General features: G+C 53.0%; 1 protein-coding gene across 5 annotated transcripts; it reads right to left on the bottom strand.

Annotated features, from left to right (window-relative positions):
• Positions 1-214: 214 nt before the first annotated feature.
• Positions 215-20,074, bottom strand: CUNH19orf47 (chromosome unknown C19orf47 homolog). 5 transcript variants are annotated; one of them, XM_032841970.1, is made up of 11 exons: positions 19,986-20,074; positions 18,540-18,646; positions 15,272-15,324; positions 11,728-11,815; positions 11,474-11,588; positions 10,182-10,263; positions 6,267-6,404; positions 4,198-4,347; positions 3,065-3,135; positions 1,169-1,517; positions 215-506 (listed from the first exon to the last, which is right to left on the bottom strand). In XM_032841970.1, exons 3-11 carry the CDS (start codon positions 15,288-15,290, stop codon positions 409-411), a joined length of 1,110 nt encoding a protein of 369 aa, XP_032697861.1. In that variant the 5' UTR covers positions 15,291-15,324; positions 18,540-18,646; positions 19,986-20,074; the 3' UTR covers positions 215-408. The 5 variants fall into 5 exon arrangements, with proteins under 5 accessions (XP_032697861.1, XP_032697858.1, XP_032697860.1 ...); XM_032841967.1 differs by lacking the exon at positions 215-506 and having other exon boundaries at positions 714-1,517; XM_032841969.1 differs by lacking the exons at positions 215-506; positions 18,540-18,646 and having other exon boundaries at positions 714-1,517; positions 19,986-20,027.
• Between the last annotated feature and the right edge of the window lie 204 nt (positions 20,075-20,278).

Below are 20,278 nucleotides of genomic sequence, written 5' to 3' on the forward strand. Positions count from 1 at the left end.
GAAGGGAAGAGGACGTCCAACCGAACGATGACCACGACCATGACTCCCCTCAGCTGGGAGCCTGCCCCACAGACATGGCCCACGTGGAGCCCTGACCTCCAGGGAGCCTGGCCTCCAGAAAGAGAACCCAACCCTTCATTGCCACCCACACCTACGTTGTGCTTTGTGTGAAAAACAACCCTGTGACTCACCCTGAAGGAGGGGAGGGAAACAGTTTGAAAGTCACAAAAATATATTAAAACAGCCGTTTTCTTCTTTTTCTCCCGGCGCTGGCCTCCCTTCCCGGTGACCCTTGTCCACCACCCGCCATGGGCTGTCAGAGAAAAAGATGCCCAGGACAGGAAAACCGAGGCAGCCCGCTGCAGCCCAGGGTCAGGGGCGGTCCCTCCAGCCTGGGCGTGAGGGCGGCTAACAGTCTCTACAGGCTCGACGCCACCGCCGACGAGGGGGCCGCTGGGAGGCCGGAGGCGCAGGAGGGTCAGGCAGGACGCAGCGCACAGTCGGGCCTTGCCACGGGGACAGAAAACAGAAGAGAAATGAACAGTGTGAAGAGAGGGAGAGACAGAGAAGCTAAAGGAGCGGGCAGAGGGGGCAGAGGGGAAGTCGGGACATGGGCAAGGTGGGGGGACTCTGGGGGATGGGAAGTCTGGGGAGCTGGGGTGGACGCAGCAGATGCTGCGGGGGCGGGGGGGCAGGAGGGGGGAACAGAGGCGGGAAAAGAGCGCTTGGCTCTGGCAGTGGTAGAAAAGTGGGTCCTGCCAAAGGCCACAGTCAGAGAGTAGAGAGCAAAGGACATGAGAAAGGAAAGTCCTAGAGCAGCAAGGCCTGGCCACAGCGACCATCTCGGTCTCAGAACACTGGGGTGAACTCCCAGAAAGCTTGGGCCGGCTCGAATGCCTGAGGGAGACAAGCAGTGTCATCCGGGAGCCAGCAGAGGGAGCCAGCAGAGGGCCGGGCGCAGCCTCACCGGAGCCTCCACGGGAGCCAGGAGCGTGGAGAGGGGCCTGCGCCCCGCCCAGAGGCTAGAAGGTCCTGCGGCCCAGTCTTTTGAACACGCTCACTGTGCCTGCATGGTCCATCTGGGCGCCCAGGCCCTCACTGGAGCTGCTCCCCCGGGGCCCCACCAGAGTCCTCTTAATGGTGACCTTGACCTCGGCCAAGGACTTACTCTTGGTGCTTGTGACCTGGCTGTCCTGGGCCTCGGGCACAAGGGCAGCCTTGCCCAGTCTCTGGATGATGCTGACTTTGGACAGGGACTCCGGCTTCCTCTCAAGCCCAGGGCGTGAGGAAAGGGCCAAGCGCCGCAGTGTTGGCGTGGCAGCTGTCGTGGCCGAGCTTGTGGCCTTGGCTTTGACAGTCAGTGCTGGCTGGGGACTGGGCTTCACCGGGCCCCGGCCCAGCTTCTTCAGGACCCCAGCATACTGCAGGACAGAGCTGCTGCTGTCATTGTCGCTGTCCCAAGCCAGATCCTCGTCCATCTCTGGGGTGGCCCCGAGGCGGCTAAAGACTCCTGTGGGCTGCAGGGGTCAGAGACGGGACAAGTGAGTCATTTAGTCATTCAACATGCATATGCACAGAGCTGCTCACTGTTCCTGGCCTCGCTGGGAGAAACACCCATGGTGACATGGTGACACCCTAGCCAGTGGTGAGAGCCATGACAGGACATCCAGGGAGCTGGCAGAACCCAAAGGAGTCTCCTGACCTTGGATGAAGTTCAGGAGAGACTCCCTGGATGAGGGACACCTGAGATGAGATCTGAAAGTTCCAGCACGTAGGTCTAACAAACATGGGAAGACAAAGGGCAGGCCACGCACAGAGAGAAGACCATTGCCAAGGTCGACAGGGGAACACGACAAAAGACAAATTTGGTTATTCACTCAACAAGTGTCTCCCGAGTCCTGACTATCCCTGGCCCTGTGCTCAGGGGGCTCACAGTCCAGTGGGGGAGACAGACCTGGCCGCGGAAATGACACAAACAACTCCCTAATTACGACAGCGATGCACTGTCTGGAAGAGATGGGAGTGCTGGCAAGGAGACCGGGAAGCCTCGCCTCCTCCAGGAGTTCAGTGACACCTTGTCCGAGGTGCTGATGTGTAAGCCGGGCCCTCAAGGATGAGTGGGGATGAGTGGGCCAAGAAAAGAGCAAGGGCCAAGCCCCCAAGGCAGGAATAAGAATCCTAAGTATGGAGCACTCACTCTGTGCTAAGTAAGCTCTTCACATGGCTGCATCTTCTAGCCACGAGAGCCTGACTGTTACTATCATGCTCGTGATTAAGATTCTAGGAGGTGATAAAGGTCAGGTAAGCCCTGGTGAGCAAGGGATGGAGAGGCAGGAAACGCAGCCGGGAGCCCTGGTGCAGTTCACGGAAGGGGACACCTAGAGCATGCCTAACCACGCATCAGACTCCCCAGCCCCGTGCAGTGCAGCTCAGCTCATCCTCACAATGAGGTGGGTATGAGACAGATAAGGAAACCGAGGTACAAGAAGCTTAAGTGACATGGCCAAGGCCATGCAGCCAGGGAGTGGCAGAGCTGGATTCACACCGGGCAGGGTTCAGGCTGTGGGTTCCTAACCACACACCGTCCCGGGGGCCTGCAGGCCAAGGCAAGGAGGGTGGCGTTCATCCTGACCGCGCTGAGAAGCATCTGATGGGGGGGCAGGAGGCCTGTCGTGGACGTGGGCACACACTGCTGCTGTGGGGGAAGGGCAGGAAATGGGGGGGGGATGGCAGATCAGGGACGACAGACAGAGCCTTCACTGAAGCCGGCCTGGAACGGGGGCACCGGGGCATCCCTGTGACAGGGCCTGGGACGGGAGTCCCCCTGGAGGACTGCCAAGGCCAGTCTGGGACACGGAAGTGAGAGCGGCCCGAGGGCAGCAGGCAGGAGTTGGCCAGACCCCAGGCACTGGAAATGAGGAGAGAAGTCGAGGTGCAAAGAAGGGAACTGAGGCTGTCTGGGTGGGTGAGACGGTGCAGGGAGGATGAGGGGTTAGATGTGGGATTGACACCCGCAAGGAAGATAATTAGAGAACCTTAGGTGGTTTCCCCATTCCCAACTCACTTTATTCCCCGTCGTCGTGTCTGCCTTGGTCTCGGCACCGAGGCGGTCAAACACGGATGTCCTCTGGAGACCTGGGAGGGAAGTGAGCCCTCAGCCAGCACCTGCTGAGCCGCGCACGGAGCCCAGGCCTGGCCAAGCATCTCGCATGGTGCAGACAATGGAGGGCAGATACGGCCAGTCCAGGCCCGGGCAGCTCTGGTACAGGCGGACACAGGCTCTGTGTCTATGCCCTAGCTAACAGTGACCCACACGTCTCTGGCTAGTGAGAAATCCTCTGAAATTGACTCTTGGGCTCCTTGAGGCTGTACAAGTTCGAAACGTGTGTATGTGTGGGAAGGGTTCTTAATCCTTACTTGTTCCCTTCACTCTTTTGGGGGTCATGGGCCTCTGAGAGCCTACTGACTGGTGATAAGCCCTCTCCCTACATCCCAACCCAAATGACCACTGAAAGAATGTTTATTAAATCACGATATACAAATATTTTGCAACTACTAAATGAACATTAAAAAGAGTTAAAGCCTGAGTGGGTCAGTCAGTTAAGCATCTGCCTTCAGCTCAGGTCATGATCCCAAGGTCGTGGGATTAACCCCGCCATCAGGCTCCCTGCTTCTCCCGCTCTCCGCACCCCCAACCCCTACTCATGCTCTCTCTGTCTCTCCCAACAACAACAAAAAATTCCTTAAAAAAAAAAAAAAAGTTCTACAACAATACCTACAAAATGATGCTATTTGTGCTTTAAAACAAACTACCTATATGGGTCTATGTACAAACACACGCGGGCGAGCTCACACTGGTCTGGGTAGGGTAACGATGGCCTGGGCTATGGAACTGAGGGGACAGAGTCCGGCGGTACTGTATGTTCTTCCGCACCATATGAGTGTTTTTCCATGAAGACACAAACACTACTCTAAAAGGAACCCTGTGGGGAAGACCCCCTCTGTACCCCAGCTATGGAAGGAACCTCAACCAGGCTCCTCTGGCTCATGATGGTTCCTACGCTTCGGGCACCTGCCCCCTGGATCTCACTAGAGCCTGCCTCTCGGCCAGTGCCCGCAGGGCCTGACCAACCCCGCACCACGCAACGAAGGGAAATGCAGTCTCGACGCCAAAGGGCACCCCTGCCAGGTCGATACCTTTCGCTGCCTGCTGCTGCTCCAGGATCTTGCGGGTCCGGGGGGTGGTGCCTTTGGGCATGTTGATGATGTACTTCCCCTCCATCTCAGCAGTGACCCGGCGCCGCTTGGTGGGAACAGCCAGGCTCTCCTCCTCCCGCTGGGCCACAGCTGATGGGGAGAAGGGGGATGGTGAGCATCTGCTGGGATAGAATGTGCTCCTGGGTTAGGGGCTGGACACCCCGCGAAGGGCACAAATGTGCCCTTTATCTCCATGTATTCGAATGACTGCAATACCTTATCTTCCCAACCACTGCAGACTTTGAACCACCAAGAGATTCAGGGGTCTAGGCACAACAGGGTTGCCAGTGGCGCTCAGAATCCCCACATGGTGGCTGGCCTCTCAGGGCTCCCTGTGGCTCTGTCCCTGCCCCCAATAGGCTGACCTCCCAGCCTAGCTGGGAAGGGGGAAACTGCTGGCTGATGGAATGGTTCAAGAGCTCCATCTAGGTAGAGCTTTCATGGGTGTAATCATTTTTTTTTTACATTAATCAAACTGGGGGCGCCTGGGTGTCTCAGTCATTAAACGTCTGCCTTCGGCTCAGATCATGATCCCAGGGTCCTGGGATCAAGCCCCACATCTGGCTCTCTGCTTGGCAGGAAGCCTGCTTCTCTCTCTCCCACTCCCCTGCTTGTGTTCCCTCTCTCGCTGTATCTCTCTCTGTCAAATAAATAAAATCTTTAAAATTAATCAATTAATCAATTAACCAAACTGTATACTTACAATTTGTGCATCGTACGTAAGTAAATTATAACTCACTTAGATTTAAAAAAAAACAAATGAATCCCCCAACACATTTGAGCTGGTGACTCCCAGGCTCACCATCTTTTCAATACTTTAGAAATTAATCTTGGGGGTGCCTGGGTGGCTCAGTGAGTTAAAGCTTCTGCCTTCAGCTCAGGTCATGATCCCGGGGTCCTGGGATCAAGCCCCACATAGGGCTCTCTGCTCAGCAGGGAGCCTGCTTCCCCCTCTCTCTCTCTGCCTGCCTCTCTGCCTACTTATGATCTCTGTCAAATAAATAAATAAGTAAACAAATATAAAAAAAAAATTAATCTTAACTTTCTTGCTCATGACACACAAATCAAAAAGGCCAGAGACGGGGAGGAAGTGCAGGGGGCACAGGGTGTGATGGCTCCAGGCATAAGAATAACCAAGCTCCTTCTCTGGGCCTCGGTTTCCACTTGTGCCAAGATCTTTGCTGTGGGGGTGGGTCCAACAAAGGTAGAGCAGTGGGGCACACAGGAGGAGGGCTTGGTGTCCTATTCCCAGCTTTCAAGCTGAGACCTGAAAGAGGAACAGAGGCCAAGCACAGAAAGTCTTTGGTGGAAGAGTGTGCTGGGAGAAGGGAACATCAGGGCAAGGGCCCACAATGGGAAGGAGCCTGGAAGGGTCCCGAGGGAGGGAGCCAGGGGAAGACATGCCAGAGAAGGAGTCACATTATACAGAGCCTATAAGGCCATGCAGGTAGATGACTTTATTACTGGGACAGTGGAAAGCTCTGGAGAGTTCTAGCCCAGGGTGAGAGGATCAGGTCAAAGGTCTGGAAGGAGGATCCTCCTGGTTGCTGAGAGGAAACGGTGCCTTCTGGACCTCTGACCCCTGCACCAAGCACAGGGCATGGCACCAGTGTGGGCCTCGGTAAGCATCTGTGAAAACAGACTGAGCCCCCTGTAATCTGCAGCGCTGTACTGAACACTTGAGCCTTTATGAAGATGGTAATGTCAACGTTAAGTGTTCTTTCCACAATACAAAATGAACAAAAAATCGAAAGCGACAGAACTGTCCACTAAGAACAGCAGCACACCGCACCAGTAGGTACACGGTCTCAAGAGCTTCCCACTGTCCCCATTCTACAGACTGGGAAAGCAAGGCCCACAGAGGCGCAGGGGCTTGACCAAGCCTGAACTCTCTGGACACGCTGTGGTTTTCAAAGCACCTTGTGACCTTGGGCACATGACCTCTGAAGACCATCCGCCAACCCACCCTCACCCCCAGCTCCTCCCACCATCCGCCCATGTCCCCTCACCGGCAGCCTTGGCACTCTTTGCTGCCATCTTGTTGGACACAGTGACCGAGATCTTGGAGGTGCTGGTGTCCGGCCGCCTGGGGGGAGTGCCAGGTGGGGAGTCGCGGTTCAGGCTGTTGGCGATCATTCGAGAGGCAGCTACAGGGAGGAAAGGATAGAGTCCAGTCATGCCAAGGGCCTGGGGATGGAGGCCAGAATGGTGAAGGCAAACCTTGGGACTGAATGGGGAAGGGGCAGCTGAAGTCATGCTGGGGCTGCACGGCCATGATGGCGGTTGGCCAGTCTAACCAGGAGCGGGCCCACCCCTCACTGCGTGAGGGCCTTTCCTAAGGCCCTAGACCAGACTGGTTCCTGTCACACTCTCCCAAGCTCCTCTCCCGGCTCCACTTCAGCTAAGCTGGTCTGGGGATATTACTCACCCAGCAAGCGTGCACCTGTTCCTAGCACATGCTGTTCCCTCGACTGGGCATGCGGTTCCCCGAGGACCAACCAGCTCACTCTGGATCTTCACTCAGGTCTCCTCTCCGAGGGCACCTCCCCAGAGAAAGCTTCCTGGACCACTCCACCAGCCCGACCCTGCGCTAGGCTTGCTTTTGCCTCATAACCCTAAGTACTGCTTGCCACTAAATGACACGGATGTCTCCTGGGGGGCTCTCCCTTGAGTATGCAGGCCCCACCAGGAGACAAGGCCTGTTTATTTCTGTATCCCCAGGGGCTGTGACAGTTCCTGGTGCATCACAGGTCCTCAATAAGCATCTACTAGAAAAAATGAACCCTCTCATGGAAAATTCCAACAGGATCTACTACAAGCCCATTTTATAGGTGAGGAAGCGGGGACTCCAGACTCCGGGAGGGGTTCCTCCGCCAGGCCCCTGGGCCATGGTGAGTCCAGCTACAGCCGGGCAGTGGGAAGACATGTGATGACCTCCCTCTGGGGATGAGGTCTCTGGAAGCCCCGGTCTTCTGCAGAGCAGGGGGGAGCTACAGCACGCAGACAGGAGGGCTGGCCCCAGCACGGGAAGGACGAGGGTCTTACCTCCAGCGCAGTGTTCCTGGTTTTAGGGCCCGGATCTCAAAAGCTCTTGGGGAAGAGCTTCATGCTGCCCGGCTCACCCCATAGGCCCGGTGCTCCCCACTCCCACCTCCACCAGCTTTCAGGTTTTGGTATTCTAGCCTACCCACCCCCAAAGCCTTCCCTTTTTCTGCTGTGTGCTGCCTCTCAAAACCTAATGAAGTCCCCCACTATGACTCTCGATGCATTACACAATTATATGTTGCTTGCTTGGTTTTGAAATTATAACTACAGCATACAGGAAAAAAAATATCAAACCCACACAGACCACTTAACAGAAAGTCAACTCCCACATACCCACCACCCAGGTCAAGAACTGGAGCCTGCCCCAAGTGCTGTGACAAGCCCTGGGTGTTATGTGAAACCGGTAAGTTATTGAATCCTACATCTGAAACTAATGATGTACCGTACGTTGGCTAATTAAATTTAAATTTAAAAAAAGAAGAAGAAAAAGAAAAAGAATTGGATCTTTCTGAAGTCTGGGGATTGGCCCTTCCTGATCAGGCCTCCTCCTTCCCCCTACCGGGGAAAAACAGTCGGTTTCCAGCCCTGCTCACTCCCCTGATAATGATGGGTATATACGCTTCCACAATTTTTCCAAGACTTTTCTTCGGGCAGCTCTGAAGCCAGATAGGGTGGCTTTCTGGTGAGCTGGGCAGAACCTCCCAGGATGACTGGGATGGTCTGCGATAGAAAGTAAACAGTAGAGAGGCCCTGCCTCGTGCAATGTACCCAGAGGGAAACGTCTTGCTAGAAAGGGATAAGGGATATGATGTTTCCTCATGACAGGTAAGCACCATTTGGGTGGAAGAAAAACAACTCTGTCTTTGCCCTAATGACTCTAAGCCGTAGTTCGCTGTCAGACATGCACAGATACAGACACATATATTCAAAAGCATATATTCTAAAGTGTATACAAGTGAGCGTACCAAGAATGCTGTTCTGGGACATTCTTCCACACTCCCTGTCCCTCTCTGTCTGCTTCTCCTACTCCTCCCGACTGCCTATTTTCTCCACTAGTATTTTTGTTGGTTTTAATTTTTTTTTAAGATTTTATTTATTTATTTGACAGAGAGAGATCACAAGTAGGCAGAGAGGCAGATAGAGAGAGAGAGAGAGGGAAGCAGGCTCCCCGCTGAGCAGAGAGCCTGATGTGGGGCTCGATCTCAGGACCCTGAGATCACGACCTGAGCCAAAGGCAGAGGCGGTTATACCCACTGAGACACCAACAGGTGCCTCTGTTAGTTTTAATTTTTTAAATTTGTTTTAAACGAAGGCATTCAGAAGGCTATAAAAAAATACATACTGTCTGACTTCAGTTATGTACACTTGACAGACTAGCAAAAAAGACTAACAAAAACAGACCATCTCTGCTGTGAGGCATCAGGGTAATGGGTGCCCTGGAGAGGCGGGAGTGACGCTGGTCAGGTTTTTGTTTCTGGATTTGGATGCTGCTGGTTACATGGCTGCTGTGTCTGTGGAAAGTGATTCAGCTGTACCTTCATGATCATATGTAAGTTCAGGCAGACTGTCGCAGCAAAGAACCCCGATTTGTTCAGCCTTCCTCTGTCCGTGCCCTTGGTTGGCACTGCCCACACCGACACCGGGCTTAGCCACGTGACAGGCTTTGGCCAATGGGACAAGAGCAAGTGTTACACAAGCAGAACCTTAAGAGGTGCTCTGCACACTGGGGCCCGCCCTCTCCTGCTGCTCTAGGGCACCCTGCAATTGGCCCCATGTGGACGAGCCCAGGCACGCCTGCAGGAATACAAGGGACGTGTGGCCCGGTCACCTCTGTGGGCCCAGATGACATCAAGCCAACCACCAGACATGTGAGTGAGGCCATGCTAGATCACCCAGCCTCCACCAACCTGCTAGGTGACCACTGAGATCCACTGAGCTGGCCCAGAGCAGAAGAGACTGGCCAGGACATAAAATCATGAGAAATAAAAGTCTGTGTCTGAAACCAGTTTGGGGCTCGTTAAGCAGCAAAGGCTAATATGCATATTAAATTTTTAAAGTTTATTCTTCTTTAAAAAGGTATCACACTGCTGGAAAAAAAACCAAATGTGTAAATACTTTCCGTTCTCACCATTCACGGATTCCCTATTTGCAAATTCGCCTCTTCGCTAAGATTGATTTGTAACTCCAAAACCAAAACTGTTTAAAATGGCTGTTTAAAATGGCCCCCAAGGGAGCCTGGGTGGCTCAGTGGGTTAAAGCCTCTGCCTTCAGCTCAGGTCATGATGCCAGGGTTCTGGGATCGAGCCCCACATCGAGCTCTCTGCTCAGCGGGCAGTCTGCTTCTCCTTCTCTTTCTCTCTGCCTGCCTCTCTGCCTTCCTGTGATCTCCGTCTGTCGAATAAATAAAATCTTTAAAAAAATAAAATAAAATGGCCCCCAAATAGAGTGGCAAAGTGCTTTCTAGTATTCCCAAGTGATGTTCCTTACGGAGAAAATATTTGTGTTCGATTAGCTTTGCCCAGGCACGCATTACAGAGGTGCTGGCCACGAGCTCGATGTGAACTCATCAGCAACATATGACAAATGAAACGTCTTTACAGAAACATACATAAAGTAAGGTCTGTGTTGATTGTTTGACAAAAGTGTTGTAAGGAGAGGCTTGCAGGAACCTAACCTTGTATTTCTTCTGGGAGTAACGACCCGGCACTCGCTCATTCCGTGTTCGCAGTGACTTTACGGAACAGAACCGCCACCAGTGAAAATCGGTGGCCGAGAGAACCTCTGCTGGCCTTGTTTCACCCCTGCAGACTCCGGGTGTGTCCCCTTTAGAGCTAAAGTGTAGGGATAAAGGGAAGGAACCCTAGGTAGGTGGGACTCACCGCTAGAGGCACCTCGGCGGATCTCGCCAGGGAGGGGGTTGGGGCTGCAGGGCACGGACTCAGTGGCAGCTTTGCACATGTCCTGTGGGGGGGAGGGGGGGAGAAAGAAGAGCCAAACAGGTGTCTGGGTTACCACAGGGACGAGGGCACAGGTAGGGGAAAAGAAACCTGAGCAACACTGGGAGGATGAGAGCCCGAGCTGTTAGAGAAGAGATTTCGGTACATTTCACTCCTCACCACGAGAAGGCAGAGGACAGACCCAAACTGAGAGATGCTCTGCAAAACACCTGACCAGGACTCTTCACAACTGTCAAGGTCATCAGTCACCTGGGAAGACTATGGAACTGTCACAGATTCACGGAGACTAAAGGAGAGGTTAGGAGACACAAATAAAAGCAAGGTGGTATCGCGGAGCAGAAAGAGGATATGGGGGGGCACCTGAGTGGCTCAGTGGGTTAAAGCCTCTGCCTTCAGCTCGGGTCATGACCTCGGGGTCCTGGGATCGAGCCCCGCATCCGGCTCTCTGCTCATCAGGGAGCCTGCTTCCTCCTTTCTCTCTGCCTGCCTTTCTGCCTACTTGTGATCTCTCTCTGTCAAATAAATAAAATCTTTTAAAAAATCATAATAAAATAAAATGTATAAAGAATGGAGACAGGGAATGGCAGGCTATGATAAGGCCTGGTGAGTGTCAGCTGAAGATTCAATGAGCTCTTCATTCCAGGTCCGGTGCTCAGTGCCCCACACGCTATCTGGTAGGTGGCCACTGCTCCCCTACACAGCATTGCAGTGTGAAAAGTCTGTTTCAGAGAGACTGTGGGGGGAGGAGTGATCTTCACTTGTCTAAGGTCACTGTAAGTGGAGGGGCCAAGAATGGAATAACCATGTTGTTGGCCCGGTGACCGCCTGAGTCCCCCAGGGGGAGCTCCTGTCCTGGGGACAGAGAAGAGCCCTGCTAAAGCTGATTATCATGAGGAAGATGAGAACTAGTAATGGTAAGAGAGCCTCTACCAAGGCCCCACTATTTACACTGGGAGCTTTTTATACTGGGGCTTTCTTTAACTTAATGCTTACAACCACCCTGTGAGATAGGTCTACCTATCTGCATTCTACCAGTGGAAAAATAAAGGCTCAGAGAGGTTAGGCAACATGCCCAATGTCACACAGCAAATGGTACAACCAGCCTTGGAACTCGGGTCTGCCTGCTTTTGCTTCCAAGCCTCCTGCTGGCTCTGGTACAGGCCCCCCCACCGCACCGTAAACCCAGAGATCAAGGGGCTGGGCAGCACACCCACCTGGCGGTGCACCACCTTGGCGTGCTTGAGGATGGCAATGATGTCGCCCACCACAGTCACACCCAGCTCATTCATGATCTCTTTGTTGAGATCCAGTAGCATGCTCTTCTGGATCCTGCGGGGGAAGGTCAGCAGTGAGGCCACAAGTAGGCCAGGACAGATGGGCTAGCCAGCTCCCGTCTCACCCCCTCCGCCTCCTCCCATCCTCTCCCCTCCTCTCGCCAAGTTGCGCTCTGTCCCCTAGGCCCCCTTACCTATTATCCACAAACATCACCGCGTAATTGACAGCAGGCCCCGGAGGAATGCCGGCTTCCTTAAAGAACTGGATCCACTCGGAAGTGGCTGGGGGATGGACAGGGCTCGTTATTCCCATTATTCCCTCCAGAGAAGAGCAGCCGCAAAACCACAAGAGCAGTGGCTCCCACAGATTAAATGCTCACTGCACGCCAGGCCCCGGCCAAGCGTTTCCCTCAGATGGTGGAACTCAGCCTGCCCACAACCCTGCGAGCAGCTCGCAGCATTAGGCCTCCCTCCCTCTGCCAAGGAGGAGACTGAGGCCATGAAGCCCACGTGCTTCTGTTTGACCCTTCTGGTCACAGCTCTGCCCTGGGCCGCGAGGCCCCACGATCATCTTCACACACGGCCAATGCCCAAGTTCAGGGAGCTGGGGCTCTAGGTTCTCCGGCCTGGTCCCCATCGGCAGGCCCAGCTGCTGAGGGTGACAGGATCCACAGGTGAAGGGAAAGAAGGGACACAGAGCGGGCCTACGAGCGTCAGCAAGCCCGCTCCTCACCACAGAAGCAGCAAGCATAGGCTTTGGCGCCTGGGTTCAAATTCCGGCTCTGCCAGCTCCTGGCTAAGGGCCTACGGGAAGTTAACGCTTGGGGTCTCCGTTTCCTCGTCCGGAAATTTTAGGATGACACTCAGGAAGGATTTACCGAGGACTTGGCAGGTCCCATTCTTGGCAGGTGGATTCCACTGCACAAGACAACGCCCCGCCCTCACCGAGCTCACATTCTAGTGATAAGGCGTACATCCTTGGATCACTGCGTAGAGTCCCCATAAAGGACATGAAGTGGCACCTGGCCCAGGGAACAACCTCAACTCGTGGCCACTGCTGCTATTTATTTTAATCTGCCACCACTACCGAGCCCAAGGCCCAGAGCAGGGACACACCCACCCACCGAGCTTTATTGTTTCTAAACTTCTCTGTTTTAGCCTTTTGGGTGTGACCTTCAAATTCACCCAGGTCTGGCCAATGGCTGTTAGATAAGATCACTGATTCTGAGAACTTCCTTTTCACATTTTAACATCTCTGAAACTAAGAGCCACCTCACAATCAAGGGTTTCACTGGCGAAACTTTTCTTTCTCATTGTATATAGCACGAAACCCCAACAATCAAAATATGAAATTTGCTAGTGCTATGCCCATTTTGCTTATAAGACCACTGAGGCACAGAGTGGGTAAAGAGACTCTGGTTTCTTCTGAAGGTGCCTTCAGGGCTCGGGTGCAGACCTGGGACCACACTTCTGCCTACCTAGCCACAGGCCCGTCTCCTGGTCATGCCCTAAGGACTTCTGCCACAGGCCCAGGGGACAGGGGGGTTTTTTCTGCCTCACACAGGCACTATCCACCTGCCCAGGCATGGGGCCCTGGGTTCCATCAGCCATAAGCAGGCAACTTCATCTGTTAAAAAACACCACATAATGATTCCACTTATATGAAATGTCCAGAATAGGTAAACATCTATAGAGATCTAGAGAGACAGAAAGATCAGTGGTTGCTCGGGGGAGATGGGGGGGCAGGCAAAAGAGAGTGACGATTAGTTAATGGGTACGGGTACTTTGCGGGAAGTGATGAAAAGGTTTTGAAACTGATTGTGCTAACAGCTGTAGAACTCCGAACGCAGTATAAAACCACTGTACTGTACACTTTATTGTATAAAATGTGAACTGCATCTCAATCACGCTGTTACTAAGGAGGGAAAAGGGGCCACATCACTTGGGGGGGGGCTAGCTGCCTGAAGCAAAGTCAAGGAACTGAGAACATCCCCACATCGGGCCCTTGTCGTCATTTCATGTCCTACTAAAGAGGAAAATACGCTGCCAAGTGGGGCGCCCGGGTGGCTCAGTGGGTTCAGCCTCGGCCTTCGGGTTGGGTCATGGTCTCAGGGTCCTGGGATCGAGCCCCGTGTCGGGCTCTCTGCTCCACGGGGAGCCTGCTTCCCCCTCTCTCTCTGCCTGCCTCTCTGCCTACTTGTGATTTCTCTCTCTCTGTCAAATAAATAAAATCTTGAAAAAAAAAATACGCTGCCAAGTAAATGGTCAGGAGCGCCCCCATTCCAGAGAGTCAGAGGGGACACACAATGTGTCGTGGACTCAGGACACAGCAGGAGACACACACTGGAATATTCACAGCAGCTCGTCTGTTAACAGCCCCAACCCAGAAGCAACGTGGGATCCACGGACAGAAGCAGGGGCAGGAAATACTACACAGCGGCTCAAAGGAAAGACATGGAGAGGATTCCTGGCCCTTGCATGGAGCAAGAGAACACAGGACATTTAGTTCACCTAAACTCACAACCAAACCCTCAGGCATAGGAATATTTTCTGCCTACTTGTGTACAAGTACAAAAGGCAAGGAGAGGGGTGCCTGGGTGGCTCAGTCGTTAAGCGTCTGCCTTCGGTTCAGGTCATGATCTCAGGGTCCTGGGATCTGGCTTCGCATCAGGCTCCCTGCTCAGCGGGAAGCCTGCTTCTCCCTCTCCCATTCCCCTTGCTTGTGTTCCCTCTCTCGCTGTGTCTTCTATCAAATAAATAAATAAAATCTTTTAAAAAAAAAAAGAAAAGGCAAGGAAAAATGATCCCAAAATCATGGTTCATTCCCCCTGGAGGAGGTAGAGGCTCGTGACCGGGGTGGGCCCTCAGGGAGGCTGGCAATACTTTATTTCTTGACCTAAATGGTTGCGGGGTTGGGGGGGGGGTTTGCTTTTTTTTTTTTTTTTAAACCTTTGTATTGAACTATAACTTACATACACACAAAGCACACGTAAGTCGGTAACGTTCAAAAACCAACACATGCACGGAACCAGCCCCCAGATCAAGAAATAAAACATTTCCAACATCCCACAGGCACCCCCCCCACCACCACCACATTCCCTATGTAGTGACATCACTCTGTTTTTCGAGGGCCACCGCCACTTTCTCACAGCATGGACTGGTCCTGCCTGTCCCTGTGCTTCATAGAAATGGAATCATAAAGATGCAGTCTGACGTTTACGTTCTCTCATCGCTCCCATGACCACATAAAGATGTCTTATGTACTTCTCTATATGTACAAATCTCAAAAGTGGTACAAGCTACCCACTAACCTCAGAGCTTTGGCAACCCCAGAGTGCAGAGCTGAAAGAGAAGATAGTGATGAGGCTTACGAGAATCCTAATGGCTGACATTTGTCAGAAGCGTGCCCAAGGTCTGACATGCACTAACCTCCTTAATCCTTACAACATCCCAGGACCTAAGGCCTGTGAGTATCTCCGTTTTACACGTGAGAAAACTGAGCCTCTGCTGGATTTCACATCACAAGTTCTTTAAGGCTAGACTGTGCCGTTGGGAGGCCAAGATACAGAGTGGCTAGGCCCTGGGCAGGCCAGGGCCCCACCTCCACAGTACTCCGAGAACAGCTGTTCCTGCCAGTGACCTGGCTCTCCCTCCCCCACCTCGGCTCCCCTCCCCAAGGTCATACCTCAGAAAGGGCAGTGGGGAGGGGGACCCCCGGAGAGAAGGCCACAGACTCACCCATAGTCACTGAGACCATTGTCTCCCCGGGCCCTGGTGCTGCTCCCAAGAGCCTGGAAGAGAGAACAGCGGGAGAGGGCCCATGAGTCGCCGCAGGCTGTGTGTTTCCCTCGTTGCCTGCCTGCCTGCCTGCGGGCCAGAGGAGAGTGCCTGGGGGCTCACAGCCCAGGAATAGCCTGAACAGCTGGCAGGAAGTCAGCCTGGGACAGTGCTGCCACCACAGCTCCCGCTGCCGCCTGGGACGAGCCCCAGTGACAGCGAATGTCCACAGCTCCATCCCCACACACCTCAGAAGTTTCTGGCTGGGATAAGAGAGTGAGAGAGGAAAAAAAAGACATCTTCCCCCACGACACACCACGCCGACCCTCACTCAACACTTTAACCATAAATACCCATTAGTCATCCATTCATAAATTATTTACTGACAACCTACAAGGTGCAAGGCACTATTCTAGGAGCTAAAGATACTGCCGTGAACAAAAGTACAGGGGCGCCTGCGTGGCTCAGCAGGTTAAAGCCTCTGCCTTCCGCTCAGGTCATGATCTCAGGGTCCTGGGATCGAGCCCCAAATCGGGCTCCCTGCTCAGCGGGGAGCCTGCTTCCCCCTCTCTCTGCCTGCCTCTGCGTACTTGTGATCTCTGTCAAATAAATAAATAAAATCTTAAAAAAAAAATACAGAGAGTGGCATCTAGGTGGGGACAGAGGACGAAGGATGAGAGAGTAAACAAGCAAAATGGATCATGATTTGGTGAGTCAGAAAGCCCTCGGTGTCACCCAGAACACAGGGAGGGCCTGGAGAGGGAGGGAGGGGGTTGTAATTCCAAACAGGCTGAAGAGGAGAGACCGCTCTAAAGCGACATTTGGAGACCCCAAAGGAGGCGGAGGAGCGAGCCCTGTGGTTTCACAGAGGAAGAGTGTTCCAGGAGAAGGTACAGCAAGTCCAGTGTCCTGAGCCAGGAGTCCACTGGGCATAGATGCGGGACAGCACGGAGCCAAGGTGACTACAGTACAGTGAGTGAGAGGACAGCGGGAGGTGGGGAGACAGGGGGAGGAGAGCAAGAGGAGCTGAGGGCAGAGAGGTGGGCCACTACACCATGAGGAGCCTGGTAGGAGAAATGGAAAACCAATGCCTGCTTAGGTAAGACGAGCAGGTGCCAGAAAGCTGTTAAGGACATATTAGCACCAACGGGGACTTTCCCCTGAACGTTACTGGGCGTCTGGGTGGTTCAGTCAGTTAAGCGTCTGTCTCCGGCTCAGGTCATGCTCCCAGGGTCCTGGGATCAAGTCCAGAGTTGGGCTCCCTGCTCAGTGGGGAGCCTGCTTCTCCCTCTCCCTCTGTGCTCCCTCTGCTTGTGCTCTCACTCTCTCTGTCAAATAAAATCAGGAAGGAAGGAAGGAAGGAAGGAAGGAAGGAAGGAAAAGAAAAAAAGAAGTAAGGAAGGAAGAAAAGAAAGGAAACTAAAGGGAAAAACTTCCTTGCCTGATGATTAACCTCGATCTGCCTCCAAGGCCACTTGGCCCACTCAGCCCTCCTGTTCTTCTCTAGTCCTGCCCTCTCCTCTACGCCCTCTGCTCTATTCCTTCATTCTGCTCCCTTCTACCCACTCTGGCCCCTGATTCTTTTTTTTTTTTAGATTTTATTTATTTGAGAGAGAGAGAGAGAGAGCGAGAGAGAGCATGATAGTGGGGGAGGGGAGCCAGAGGGACAAGGAGACTCCCCACCGAGCAAGGAGACCCAGGACGCTGAGATCATGACCTGAGCCGAAGGCAGACACTTAACCAACAGAGCCACCCAGGCGCGCCCCGGGGCCAATTCTGATCCTTCTCCATCATCCCTCCTCGGCTTGCTCCACAGGATGCATTAGTCCCTTTCTGCTCACCTTCATACACAATCTGCCCCTCCCTGCCTCCATTCTAATGGTACAACAGAGATGGTATGACAGTAAGGACTCTGGAACCAGACCTCGGGGCTCATATCTGGCTCTACCACTTCCTAGCCACGTGGTCTCTGCAAGCTACTTCACCAGTCGGGTCTGGTGTCCCCATCTGGAAGTCAGGACCGCACAGATGTTATTTCCCTCAAAGGAAGGCTGGAACACCCAATGAACTTTCATGCTCAGAACACCTGAGGCAGTGGCCTTGCCCCCTAAGAGTGTGGAAGTGTTGGCTAGTCTCACCTCCCAGGCCTCCCGTCTTAGCCGACACCCAGGAGCTTTGCCTGCCTCCCGGTTTTCCACAGAAGCTCACCTGTGCCTGGAATGCTTTCTTATCCTGTCCTCCTGGCAAGCTCTCCTTCACTCTGTTTGGCTGTCACCAGTTTTGGGAAGCTTTCCCAAAGTCCCCAGATGTGGGACTCTCCCCTCTGCCTCCAAGTGGGGCTCATGCTGACCTTCTCTAGCTGCTGTTGCGTCTCTTGTTGATGAACAAGACCACAGACATCACTCTGCCCCTGTACTGGACTCCTAAGATCTACTCTGCCTTCTGGATTTTGCCACTGGACAAAGACAACACCACCAGCAGCTCTGAAAGAGCAGGGCATGGCGAGTCTTCAATGTGTCACACAGAAAAACAACATGTCACATACCAAGCACTGATCATGAACCAGGACCGGAGCCAGGCCTCCTGCTGACACCTCACTACCTCCTCAGGAGGGAGGACTATTATTGGCCCCATTTTAATCGATGAAAAAAAAAACCGACTCATCGAGGTGCAGTCATTTGTCAAATGCCACATCCACCAAGTGACTTCACTGGGATTCGAAAACAAGTTCTCCCTGATTCCACTGGCCATTCGGTAACTCCTGTTGAAGGCCTATGGTGCCAGGCACTGAGTATACACAGCTCAGTGTCTCCTCACAACCATCTGGGGTAAAAAAAAAAAAAGTAAGGGGCACCTGGGTGGCTCAGTGGGTTAAGCCTCTGCCTTCAATTCAGATGATGATCTCAGGGTCCTGGGATCGAGCCCCGCATCAGGCTCTCTGCTCGGCGGGGAACCTCCTTCCCTCCCTCTCTCTCTCTGCCTGCCTCTCTGCCTACTTGTGATCTCAATCTCTCTCTGTGTCAAATAAATAAAATCTAAAAAAAAAAAAAAAGTTAAAAATGATCCCCATGTTAAAAATGAGAGTGGCAGGTCCAAGGTCACACAGCAAGGAACTGTAGGGCCACAACTTGAACCCAAGTCAGTCCAATGCCTATGACTAACACTGACTGATAGACTACTACAAGCCAGGCGCTGTGGTCAGTCTTTCGAGGTGTCAGTTAATGCTTACCAGAAGCCTTTGAGAACTGGTATCCTCTCCCTACAGTGGCAGAAGTCCCCCGGCTGGACTCAATTGCCTCTTTCCTCCATTAAAAGACCATCTCCAGTCATCACTTTCTGAACAGTAAAAATTGGAACATTAATAATAATAGCAAATGACAGTTTCTAAAACTCACGTAATTACCATATATCAGACTCCCTGGCTAAGCCCTTGAAAGGCTTGGATCTATGTCCTGACTTTGCCACTTCCAAAACCCCACCCTTGGGGGTCAGGGGTTAACCTTAACCTTTCTGGATTTCACTTCCCTCAACTATAAAACAGGAATATAGGAGTATATGTTCTTAAAATGGTTAGAGGGATGAAGTGAGTTCACAAACACCAAGTCCTTAAAACAATGCTGGGCAGATGATAAGTGCTATGTACATATGCACTAAATAAATCAAACTCCGGTGAGCTAGAGAAAGGGGAGGACAGTCACTGACCTAATGTCAGCCACATGCAAAGGGTAAGCAAAGAACAGAGTACAACCTGACAGGGTCTGTGGGACCACGATAGTCCCTTTTCAATTCTCTTTCAGCTTCTGTCTACAATTTAAATAGACAATTCTGCTTCTGTTGTACTTCAGGTTACGTTTTCCTTCCTTTTGCACCCAGCAGTGTTAGTTTTCCCTTAGTATGCCAATATGAAATTTTCTTCTCAAATTAATTGACTGGAGAAAAATGCATCAGTGCTTTTAAAGAAGAAGAAAAATCTAAATCTATGAGATGGGGCAAAATTAGTCAAATAGGAAGTGGCAGGATGTCCATTTGGCCAATTCCAGATTCCAAGTTTTTCCTATTGCTGTCTCTGAGCTTCCCCCTATCCGTTCTTCCCTGGAAGTCCCAACTACGCCAGTAACTCTCATTATCATTATTAACATAGTCCCAATACATTGAGCATACAGTGCAAAACCCCATGCTAAGGGATTTACACGCACATTTCATCAGCATCCTCACAACGACCCTATGATATAGGACTATTAACCCTCATTGTATAGATTAGGAAAATGAGCTCCAGAGAGGTTCAGGCACAGGCCCACTGCCACAAAGCTGGGCTGGGACTTGCGCGGAAATCGGCGGGCCTCCAATTGCACACTCCCACACCCAGATCTTCCACGCCAAGCTCAAACATTATCATCGCTACAGTATTAACAGTACTAGTACAGTAACGAAGTGCGCAGTGTGCTAGGCGCTGAACTAGGGTCTCCGACATGCGCAAGCAGACCTCCCACTCCAAGCCCTAAGGAGGATGCTACGGTCAGATTCTGGCCCCCATTCTACAGAGGAGGAAACTGAGGTTCAGAGAAAGAAGTCGCTCCGGGCCGCAAAGCGACGCCGAGACTGATTTCAGAACTAAGACGCCATCCATCCCCTCCGCATCTTGCCCGGTCACACCACCCCGTGGCCCGCGCCTCACCTGACCCTCGGAGCCCGCGCCCACACGCGCCGCCCGCCCTCCTAGCCCGCCGCGCCAACTGTCAGACCCTCCTCCCGCAGCCCGGCAACCCTCCCCGGAAGTACCGCCCTCGCCACCGGAAGCCGGGTCGCCCAGCCCTCGGCTGCTCTAGCCCGCCGGACCGCCACCAGCGAGAGTGCGGGCCCACGCCCCTCGTCTACTCCAGCCGTCACGTGACCTCCCACGGTCGGCTTCCCTCCGCCCTGCGCTAGCGAGGAGCGAGGCCAATGAGAAACTCACATGCTTAGCCCCCG

Source organism: Lontra canadensis, unplaced genomic scaffold (assembly GCF_010015895.1).
Source record: "Lontra canadensis isolate GAN:19392208 unplaced genomic scaffold, GSC_riverotter_1.0 scaffold125, whole genome shotgun sequence".
Lineage (NCBI taxonomy): Eukaryota > Metazoa > Chordata > Mammalia > Carnivora > Mustelidae > Lontra > Lontra canadensis.

Bases quoted from the DNA above. Each gene is read 5' to 3' on its own strand.
- CUNH19orf47 (XM_032841967.1), bottom strand. The intron at 6,405-10,181 runs GTGAGTCCCACC...TCCTCCCTGTAG, and splicing joins CCGCCGAGGTGCCTCTAGCG to CTGCCTCTCGAATGATCGCC. The intron at 4,348-6,266 runs GTGAGGGGACAT...TCTCCCCATCAG, and splicing joins AAAGAGTGCCAAGGCTGCCG to CTGTGGCCCAGCGGGAGGAG.